The sequence below is a fragment of the Arachis hypogaea genome, chromosome 11, assembly GCF_003086295.3.
Source record: "Arachis hypogaea cultivar Tifrunner chromosome 11, arahy.Tifrunner.gnm2.J5K5, whole genome shotgun sequence".
NCBI lineage: Eukaryota > Viridiplantae > Streptophyta > Magnoliopsida > Fabales > Fabaceae > Arachis > Arachis hypogaea.
In genome coordinates, this window is record NC_092046.1 from 29,320,576 (window position 1) to 29,332,661 (window position 12,086).

Genomic DNA, 12,086 nt, shown 5'->3' on the forward strand with positions numbered 1-12,086 from the left:
AATAATTTTTTAATTCAATAAAAAAGCAGATGAAAAAATTAAATTAAAAATATTATAAATTAATAGACAACCTTCAAAGTTTTTAAAGAAATACAATAGAGGTATTATCATTCTGAAAATACTCTTTATATATTTAAGCATAATTGAAAATAAAAATCTACTCTATCCAATATTTCACTTCATATATTATCTAAAACTTTAAATTAGGACAATTTTATATTACTTCTTTATCATGTGTTTTTATAATTTAACATTTTAAAGATTTTTTACAGTAATTTTAATTTCAACAAAATATGATATAAATAAGATTACATTAATATTAAAATAAAAAATACTTATCAAATAAATTTAAAAAATAAATAATATATTAACAGAAAAATAAAATTAATTTTTTAAAAACAATAAAAAAGCGGCTCAACAGACACTAACTGCTTGTTCAGCCGCTAGTATATATAATAGGAATATTTTAATAATTTTTTATAAAAGAAATCTTGTAGTTATTTTTATAAAAAATATTAATTTATACCAGTTCAAATATTAATATTTTGGTTAAACTGATTTGTTAGTCTAATTTTAATAAAAATAACATAATTTAATTAACTATATATTTATATGTATTAAATTTTAATTTTTAAAAAATATCTTAAAAAGAAAGATAATTTTAACATCTTTATACAAGTGGCTCCCAAACAATAAATGGAGAGACGTTTATGTTTATCCCCTGAAGCAAGAGAAAGGAAAATCACAAGGAATTGATTTTGTTTTTGCCTTTTTTTTACAAAATTTAATTTAATTCCAAGATTCCAACGTCTAACCGAGTATCTCTCTACAATCCTATCTATCCTATCCAAGCTTCGTACAGTAAAAAACGCGCCTACAACACTTGAATGAAGGTCAAGTAAAACGACGTCGTTTGACAAGGCGTCGCCAACACTTCCAGAGTGGAAAAGAATAGAGACCAGCCCAAATACAGAGTGTACCGAGTAACGAGTCAGGAAGTAAAGTGCGTTTCTTCTAACTTTCAATTCCTCAACACTGTCCCACCCACCAAAGCCCAAAAGCAGATTAAAAACACAGACTAGCGTTTCAAAGAAGCAGATAAGAGATTCGAATACTGAGTGTAGGAGATGGAGGTTTCGACGCCTCTGTCAATGGCTACTCCCACTAATTCTACCAAGCACTTATCCATAACGCCGGGTTCTAGGGTTTTGAGAAGCCCTCTCAGTGATGAAGAGATTTGGAAACGTCTCAAGGAATCTGGATTTGATGAGGAATCGATTAAGCAGAAAGACAAAGCTGCCCTTGTTGCTTACATCGCCAAGCTCGAAGCTGAGGTTCTTAAAATTCTTCATTACAATTTCTTTTTTTCCATTAGTTTGATTTTAGGTAGTAAGAAATCGTGGGTTTCTTAGGGATTTTGGACAACCGAGTTTGCATTTCTTGGTTACATTGAGCAGAGTCATAATTGTATGAATATATTGGGTTAAATTGTTTCCGGTTTAAGATAATAGGGATGAAAACGGCCTTGTTTTCATGGTTTTTATATTTGGGTGTATGTTCATTAATGATATTTTGAGAGGGCTTAGATCACTGTGTTTTCCTTTAAGACGTACTTTGATTCCAGAAGATAAATGCCACTTGATATGGCATCTTGTCAATTCTTTTCATGTTGCCGGTGTTGCTTGTCAACTATAACCTTAATGGGTTGATGCTTTGCCATGTTCTATATTGGTAAATAGCTAAATAACTTGAAATGTTGATGTTATGGTTGTTTAAAAAAAATGTAGTTTTTTGGATTATTAGTGGGATTTTGGAACCTGAGGATTAATGGCCATATGTCTTTTTATAGAATGCTTTGAAGTTTGGATTGCACATTCTAAAGTTTGGATTTTGATATAGGGACCATGTAACTAAAGCGGTTCAAATTTGAATTTTTAGCTTCTCAGCCTAAGAGTTCTAGGAAGTTAGATCACAGAGCTCTGAGTTGAATAGTTTTGTTACTGCTTACACCAAATCAACTTCTGCCCCTCACTTAATTATCTATTGAATTGCATTTTCAAGTGAAAACTCTGAATGATGTTTGATGTATTTCGTTTCAGTGAGAAATGTATGGTTTGAGGCCTTATATAATTGCCTAGAAAACTCATTATTCATTTCTTACTTTTACTTTTTATCTAACCTGCAACTTTGATGTAGATATATGATCACCAGCATCACATGGGCCTTCTCATAATGGAGAGAAGGGAATTGGCTTCCAAGTATGAGCAAGTTAAGACCTTGGCTGAGTCTTCTGAGTTAATGCATAAACATGATTCAGCCATGACTAAATCTGCTTTAACTGAAGCAAGACAACGCGAAGAAAGTTTGAAGAAGACAGTAGGTGTCAAAGAAGCATGCATAGCAAGTGTAAGCTTGTTCAATACTTTCTCTCTCCCAACATAAGAAAAAGTTTGTTCTGCCCAAATGTTATTCTAACGTCTAGAGGGTTATGTTTTATTGATTTTGGTAGCTTGAGAAGGCGTTACATGAGATGCGTACTGAATGTGCTGAAACCAAGGTTGCAGCTGAGAGTAAAATTGCGGAAGCACACCAGTTGATAGATGAAGCTCAGAAAAAATTTACGGAGGCTGAGGCGATGATGCGTTCGGCTGAGTCTTTGCAAGCAGAGGCTAACCGATTTACTGGTGTTGCAGAAAGGAAGCTTCGTGATGTTGAAGCACGGGAAGATAACCTAAGGCGGCAAATCATTACTTTCAAGTCAGAGTATGTTATTTTCTATATAATTTGCATTTTTCCTTTTATCCCAGAGTCATTTTAATTATGGTATATTGATTTGCTAATTCCCTTGTTATTGGAAGCTTGTATGAATAGATTATGCAACATACCTACCTGTGTTGTCTAGAAAGGCTTGTTTAGGAGGATACCTAACCTTTCTTTTTTAATACACAAATCCTGTATACAGGAGACTGTGAAAATCCTAGAAGCAAGATTGATTAATGAAATTTGTTATTCCTTTGGGTTGAAATCTTCTTTTACATAAAAGATTTACTCAATTTTTGGATTGGAATGCTGACAATAATCAGATCATGAATGGTGCAACTCACAGTCAATGTTAAATTTCATATGTTGTTAAAATTTGATTGTTTAAAAAGTATGATGATCTGTGTGTGTGTGTGTGTGTGTGTGTGTGCGCGTGTGTGTTTCAGTTGTGATGAAAAGGACAAGGAGATCATACTTGAGAGGCAATCCCTTTCTGAAAGGCAGAAGGTTTTACAGCAAGAACAGGAAAGGCTACTTCAATCACAAACGTTGCTCAATGAGAGAGAGGATCACCTTTTTAGTAGGTCTCAGGAACTAGATCGTCTTCAAAGAGAATTAGAGGATACAAAAAAGGAGTTTGAGAAGGAACTTGAAGCCCTTCATGATGAGAAAACCAATCTAAAACTGATGGATGCCACTCTAAGACAAAGAGAAGAGGTTTGTCTCTGAAATTCTTGGTCTAGATGAAATTAATATGAACTATATACTATCTTTCTGTTATTCATGTTTGGATTTGCATTCTGTAAATATAGGTACTTGCTAAACGGGAAACCGAGCTGAACAAGAAAGAGCAAGAGTTGGTTGAATTTCAAGGAAAACTTGATAGTAGAGAATGTGTATGTTCTCTCACATTTATTTACTTTAAAATTCTAAGTTTTTTCTGTACATTAATTTAGCTTGATTGAAAATGTAGGATGAAATTCAGAAAGCTATAGCTGGTCAGGAAGCTGCATTGAAAACAAGAAAACATGAGTTGGAAACTGAGCTACAAATGCACCGGAAATTGGTTCAAAATGAAATCGAGAGGAAGAGAAGAGCTTGGGAATTGAAGGAGGTTGATCTTAAACAAAGGGAGGACCAAATCTTGGAAAGGGAGCATGATTTGGATGTTCGGTCAAGGTCACTGAGTGATAAGGAGAAGGAACTGGAAGATCTGTCAAGTACTCTTGAAGAAAAAGATAAAAGCTTGAGAGCTGCTGAGAAGGAATTTGAATCAAATAAAACCCTTTTGCAAAAGGAGAAACATGAAATTGAACAAACAAAACAAGATCTGCAGAAGTCTTTGGCATCTTTGGAGGATAAAGGAAGACAAGTTGATAATGCAAAGGAGTTATTTGAGGCCATGAAAAGTGAAACAGGTGACCTGTCAATTTTTGAAATGAAACTGAAGGAAGAGATTGACCTTGTAAGATCCCAGAAATTGGAGCTTTTGGCCGAAGCAGATAAGCTTAAAGCTGAGAAGGCAAAGTTTGAAGCTGAGTGGGAGCTTCTTGATGAAAAGAAAGACGAGTTGCAGAAGGAAGCCGAATTTGTTGCAGAGGAGAGGAAGGCTGTTTCCACTTTCATTAAGAATGAGCGTGACAAGCTAAGAGAAGAAAAAGAAAATATGCGGAATCAGTACTCCCAGGACTTGGCATCACTTGCAAGTGAGCGGGAAAGATTCTTGAACAAGATGGCACTTGAACATTCTGAGTGGTTTACCAAGATGCAGCAGGAGCGAGCAGATTTTTTGCGGGACATTGAGATGCAAAAGAGGGAGCTGAATAACCTAATTGAGAAGAGGCGCGAAGAAGTGGAAAGTTATTTGAAAGAAAGAGAAATGGCTTTTGAGGAAGAAAAGAATAGGGAACTCCAATATATTAATGTTCTTAAGGAAAAAGCTGTAAAAGAGTTGGAACAGGTTTCCTTTGAGATGGAAAGGCTTCAGAATGAGCGTGCAGAGATAAATCTGGATCGAGACCAGAGAAACAAGGAATGGGCTGAGTTAACTAACTGCATTAAGGAACTAGAGGCTCAAAGGGATAAGCTCCAGAAGCAGAGAGAATTGTTGCATGCTGATAGGATTGAAATCAGTGCTCATATGGAAGAATTGAAGAAGCTAGAGGATTTGAAAGTTGTCTCCGAAGACATTGCTGTTGTTAAATTGCTTAATTCCGACATGGAATCTAACCGGCAGAAAATATCTGCAAGGAAAAACTTGAAGCAGATGATTCTTCAGCAGAATGTTGATAAGACCAGAAATGAATTAGTTACTTCACTTGTGAAGAAATCACCTGCTTCTCCTGGCCCTATTCTCTCGTTGATTAAAGCCTGCACACAAAGGTTTTCCAGAACTTCAGACAAGTCCATTATGGCAAATGAGGGTACGCACCTCATATCTGGTACCAGTAATGGTAATGTTAGCAGCGGACAGCGGCATGTTGAAAATGACAACCCACCTCGTAAATCTAGCCGTAGCCAACAAACAGGATTTTCTTTTGGAGAACCAAAAGTAATAGTCGAAGTTCCTTCTCGGGTTGAAGATGCCAGCAGAGCAAGTGCCATTGAATCTGAAACTAAAGATGTGAATGGAAAAGCTGCTTTATTTTCAGATGAGCGTCTTGTTGCACGTCGGAAAAGGGGAAGTTCCAACATGAACAATAAAGCTGGTGATTCGTTTGTAGGTCTGGGACAGAATAAGAGACCAAGAGCAGAAGAGACGACAATCAAAAGTCCTTCTGACTGGTACAAAATCATTACCTTGAATCATTTATATTTATTTATTTATTTTCTATATACATGTTTACTTGATAATCTTCTGTCGAAGTTAGGTTCATATAGTTACATGAAGTGTGTTTATTGTTTTCGCTTTCAGTGTCTCGACCCAGTCTGTGGGTACATCATCAAATCAAACCCAAGGGACCACTGAAGAAACTCGTGTGGTAATGGTAGATAAGGTCATTCATGTGTCACAAGTGGCTTCTGAGAAAGTCGATGTTCTGATCAACCCTAATGAGGAGCCTGGGGATAATTTGCAGAATCCCAGAGCAGATCAATTTAATCATGACGAAATAATTGATCAATCAAATTCCAAAACTATACAAGAAGATATTTTACTTCATGATTCCAGTGCATTGGGAAATATGGAATAAAAAGGGATATAATTTTCTGAGCAGTGTTAACTATTTACTTGACAGTAAGTTTTCCCAACATGGGCTTTTGCTTTTTCTGCAGGATAGATCTTTTCAGTTTATAGTGCCTTTTCTTTTTTTCCCTCTTTCTTATTATCACCTGTTACAAATTTTTTCAGGTTGTGTTTGATTGTGAAGAGGGATGGCATAGTGTGGATAATACATTAGTAAATATATTAGGAGTTTGTGAGGTATATTGATGGGATTTATTCTTCTCATTCAATACAGGAAACTGAAGATGTTTGGAGCTTTGTGTAGAGAGAACTTTGAAGGGTGCTGTTGTGTGTAGAAACTATGTTGATAGTTCGTAAATGGGGATGTTTTATGAACTCAGTCCATGAGAGAGAGAGAGAAGAAAAAGTTGAATAGTTAGAACTTAGAAACGGCTCAAGGGTGAAGGGACATCCTTTAGCTTTTCCCAAATATAAGCTTTATCATTTCGGGGGTGGTTTGGTTTGTCGTTTTGGGACCATGCAGGTCTAGTGTTTGATTTTATCGATTAGCTTCGAGTTAAAAGAACTTAAATTTTTTGGTATTCTGTCTTTTGGAGCCCCTGAAATTAGTCCATCCGCCTCGAAATAATTCTCCTATATTATGTATAAAATTTAAAAGTATTGACATTTAATTTGCGTCAATTTTGTTATTGTCTTAAAATTTTAATTCTAACTTTGAAGTAAATTTTAGTAATCGATACTAAATTCATACTAAACTTTTTAATTCTTTATTCAATAAGAAATTCTAATTTGCTTATCATGGTCTCATGAATCTCATATCCTGATCTGTAGCATACTAGCTAGCATTCATGACAAATTCAACGTAGGGAAATGATGAAAAAGGTATATTTAGATTATTCGTAGTGTTGGATCAGATAAAACAACCCATAGCTTTATTTTGTTTTAGCTAAGTCACATTATTGGTAATTTAGATTTCAAAGTAATCCAACTTAACTGATTCATGGTAATATGAGTGTTTACAAAATTTTAAATGTTTCATCCTTGTTAAATGACAAAATAGTACATAACTACATATATGAGTAAAAGTGAATTCTCATGTAAAATAAAACTATTCATTATTCAATATAAGAATTTGTGTTTTTTAAAATAAAAATTTATTTCTTTTATTTACTGAAATAGGTAATTTATAGGTTATTTACGTTTTTAGGTCTTATTACTTATTTTGTTTAAAGTATAAACAAATTAATTATGCACGTATCTCAGGTACATTAGAAATAAGATAAGACACGTATATTGATAAATGTGTCGTGGGTGCACACATGTGTAATAGAATATATCTCGTTTACAGTGTAAATAAGATACGTGCATAATCATTTTATTTATACAATAAACAAAATAAGTAATAAAACTTAAAAACTTAAATTATTTTTAAATTATTTATTTATTTAAAAAAAATCCAGAAATTTATAGAACTCTACGTAAGATTGTCATCATTTTTAGCCATATTGTCACATGATTGTTACCTTCTGTTTCCTTGAATTGGCTTCGGGGTTCAACGGGAATTAAAAGAAAAATATTTTGGAAACCGATCGAAATCCTTAATATTTTTCATCAATAATACTCAAATTCGCAATAGAAAGATTCAACAACATCATTATGCATTGGGATATTAAGGATAAATAAGTTTTTAATGTTAGAACTAGAATTGGTACTGAAAAAAATAATTTTTTGTTATTATTTTATTAGCTTAGATGTAAAATATATATACACATATACATACACATATCGATTTATCTCAACAAATCATTAATAAAATCTAACAAAAGAGATTCTTTTTTAAATAAAGTTAACCAACTAACTATAGTAAATAAATAACAATTATAACAAATAAAGTAAGATATCAGTTAATATTTTCTCTCAAGTTAGAAAAAAAAAATGTGAATGATTTTCAATTTACTGATCAAGTTCTTAAATAAGGTAGGCTGCACAACTTTTGTTAAAATGTTAGCAAGCTGATGTCCTGACTTCAGACACCAACTTCACGGTACTGTCTTGTACACGTTCTTAAGTAAAGTGGCAATCCATTTCAATATGCTTGGTACTCTCATGGTAGGTGAAATTCTCAGCAATATATATTGTAGTTTTACTATCATAGAAGATGAAAAGCGGATCAACTTGTATCTCAAAATCCAAAGCAGTCTCATAATCCACACAACTTCAGCAGTGACATTGGCGAGTGATCGATACTCTGCTTCAGCCGTGGACCTCAAAACGGTGTCTTGTTTCTTCGACTTCCATGAGATTAGAGAATTGTCAAAGAAGACACAATAGTCAGTAGTGAATCGTCTGGTTTCGGCACAGCTCTCCCAATCAGCATCCCCATATGCTTTGACCGATAAAGAGGAAGAAACTGAAAAAAGCAAGTCCTGTCCAGGTGCATACTTCAATTATCTCAAAACATGATAGCATCCAAATGGTTAGTGCGAGAAGAAGACATGTATTGGCTTAGTTTATTCACAGCAAAGCAAATATCGAGTCTTGAAATAGTGAAGTAAAATAACCTGCCAATCAACCTCCTATATTATTCTGCATTCTCGAGCAAATTTCCATTAGTGGCAGTAAATTTTATGTTTAAATCCAAGGATCCAAAGGTAGGTTTACACTAATTCATCTTTAATACGATACTTAACTGTTATATTATCACTCTAACATGACACATAAATAAGCTCTATTTTGTTTCAACATTGAATTTTATAGAAATATCACGTTGCCTAATGACATCTAAATTTAGAGACTAATTTATTTATTTTATTTTTCAGAAATTATATAGCCCTTCAAAAAAGGAATGAATAGGGAATAAATTGGATACTCATAAAAAAAAATTATCCTATTTGTAAAAGTTAATGTTGAGTCAAAAATTAAATATTAACCCTTATGGTAACAAATATAATTAACAAATCCTATTATAACCATTTTTTTATAAATATTGTTGGTATTAATTGAAAGACAATCAAATAGTCACATAAAACAATTCATGATTCATGCAAAATAGTTCATGATTGATTATTATCTTCAATAATCATATTACTCTATGTAGAAAAAGCTGCCGCACTTTGTTATGAAGCTAAATAAAGATGTTATACTCAATCAAAGCTAATAGCTATGTCCTTGATGAGTGCAATGGTTACTACAATAAAAGAAGAAATGATTCCTATATTGAAGAAAAGATTAAGCTGCATATATGTATGAGGAAATCAACCAAGAAAGAAGCAACCGATTCAGATTGAAAAAACTCAGCCTTTGCTGCAATCGTATTTTTTTTAGTTATTGAGTGTGTTGCAAATTTTCTATTGTCTATAGATTAAGCTTTAATTGAAAGATACAAAAGGTAAAGAGAGTGAAATCACACAAAAACTATTTTCATTTTTGTTTGAGTATTTTGATTTGAACTTGTGTTAGTTAGAGTGCATTTTGTTCTCCTTTCTTTAAATTGGGTGAACTCTTTGAGGTGTTATTAAGGTAGGAGTAACTTAGGTAAGTAAAAGAGTGGTAAGACTTTTTGAATTGGTATTTATAATCAAATTGCCATATTTTGTGGTGGAGTCTCTCTCTCTTTCTCTCTCTAAATAATCTCCTACTTTACAAGTTTTACAGAATTACTTTTATAAGCTACAAAATGTGATTTTTTAATTCAATCTCTCTTCACAGATCACTTGGAAACCTTTAGTTTTAAAATGTCACAAGTTTAATTTTGATGTACTGATAATGTAAAATATTTTATATAGTCATCCAAATACATCCGTTTGTTTAGATGACTATTCACGTAGTCAAATATAAAAGATAATTTTTTTGCGGATATGTAATTTGATGCATGTGTAAAATTGACTTACACCGACAGTGTATCAAAATTAAATTTATATCACAATCGAAAAAAAAGCTTTAAATTAAAATATCTTATTTATTAAATGTGGTATTAATTCTTTTAACTATATTACATATATACAAAAAAACAACTATTAAATGTGGCATTAATTCTTTTAACTGTTTTATATATATTAATTTATTTGGTGATTTATTTTTAGTGTGTTTATAATGTTTTTGTAATTCTTTTTCTCTCTTTACTTTTGTCTTTAATAGTGATGTTTGTTTTAGGGTTGGGATAATTAATTGCTTAATTAAGTTTTTTTTAAGAGAGTAATTAAATCTACATAAATTTTAGCTATATACTAAAATTAGCCACCATATATTTATGTATAAATATATGTATAATTTAATTTATTTTTTAATTGTATTTTGTATTTTAATGTATGTTCTAGTTAATTTTAGTAACTAATTTTAATTTACATTTAGTATTGATTGTTTAATGCATAACAAAGTTTTTTTACCCTTTTTATCAATATTAATATTTTTTGTTTAATCTGTGATTTAATGAAAGGCGCATGTTAACACTAAGTCACTAACATGGAGATTAGCAAGTTCTACAGTTTTTGACAGAGCAGAAAGAAGTGTGTGTTTTGATTTTTGGATTGGAGTGGAGTAGGAGGGGGATGGGATTGGTGGGACCGAAGGAACAAAAAGAAGCATTTTAAAGTTTTTGGTGTACACGAAACTGAAGCTCCAAATATTTTGAACTTTGAATAGTTTGGGTTATCCAGCAAAATGTCACCCTTAGAGTTTGGTTGACCGTTGACACCCTGATCACAATTATTTGGAATCTCTGTTCACAACGTCCTATTAAGATTTATCTTATGACCCATATTTATTTTTTCTGTTTTTTGGTCTTGATTCAAAATGTCATCAAACCCATCAAAATAACGGACCATAAAATAACATTGTTCTATTGTTTGGGGCCTGTTGTCTAAAATGGTTTCAAGCTGAGAAAGTGGTATGAATAAGACATGGTCCATGCTTGACCCCCCCCCCCCAAAAAAAAAAAGACATGGTCCATGCACAACCTTAGACTTGGAACCCAAAATGAGAGGCCAAAGACAAACCTTTAAACAGAGCTTAATAGGCAATGAGCCTTAGCTCACACGGTATTCTGCCTCCTCCCCATTCGAAAGGTCTCGGGTTCAACTCTTACCGACTGTATCCGAGGAGAAAAAAATTGGTAAGTATATAAGAAGTGTGTGGGTGTGTGTTGTATTTGTACTTAAGATTGGAAGTTGTCTAATTTATTTGAGGTACCTAGAATTGAGAGTTTCAACTCTTACCGACTGTATCCGAGGAGAAAAAAATTGGTAAGTATATAAGAAGTGTGTGGGTGTGTGTTGTATTTGTACAAAAAAAAAAAACAGAACTTAATATTACAACACATTTGTCCTTGATTTGTTGAGTTGGAGAATAACAGTAGGAAACAAAAAAAAGAAGTGTTAGAGAGTCTCTAATCATGATTTCCTATTATTGTTATAGGCTCAAATTCCTATGAAGTTATTAATTTCTCTGTCCATGAACAACCTTAATAGTTCAAGAATCCTCTAAATATGGTTTAACAATGGTTAGGAAACAGCGTGAAAGTGAAAATGCATGATTTACACAAATTGACAAAAAAGAATTCTAAATATTTGATTAAACAAATGTACGATATAACAGAGTTATAAAATTAAGTAATTTCTTTACTCAAACTAAATTTCTGACACAAATATATAAAGTGATAATTTTATTCAAAATTAAATTTTAAATAGATCTATAATAGCGATTAATACTAAACTAAATAATATAAATACTCAATCTAAATACAAAGAGAAAATACTAAAAAATACAAAACAAATTTGTTTAATTAAAAAAGTGATTAATAATTTAGTATACAAAATAAATATAATATTTTTATCACACTTTTCCTCAATTACATTCTCTAGAATTTAAACCCTAGACCTTGAGGTGGGGAGGGAAGAGAAATGCCATTAGAGCCAAGGCTCATTGGCAATTCTTCTATGTTTATCATTCTTTTACAACTTGTATACAAGTATAAGTTGGATATTGCAGGTCCTAATGGTCATAAAGATTAGTCTACATTTTTAATTATATCACAGTATGACACATGTAGCTGAATATTTACACCTTGATTTTATGATTCTTCTAATATATTCTTTAACAATTCAAATTGAGTTTGCAACAATATTTTATTTTTATTATTGTGTAA

General features: G+C 32.3%; 1 protein-coding gene across 1 annotated transcript; it reads left to right on the top strand.

Moving 5' to 3' along the window:
- Positions 1-698: 698 nt before the first annotated feature.
- LOC112720598 (uncharacterized) lies at positions 699-6,615 on the top strand. Its single transcript, XM_025771589.3, has 8 exons — positions 699-1,334; positions 2,197-2,406; positions 2,510-2,763; positions 3,207-3,477; positions 3,573-3,656; positions 3,734-5,544; positions 5,675-5,995; positions 6,110-6,615. Exons 1-7 carry the CDS (start codon positions 1,128-1,130, stop codon positions 5,949-5,951), a joined length of 3,114 nt encoding a protein of 1,037 aa, XP_025627374.1. The 5' UTR covers positions 699-1,127; the 3' UTR covers positions 5,952-5,995; positions 6,110-6,615.
- Positions 6,616-12,086: the final 5,471 nt, after the last annotated feature.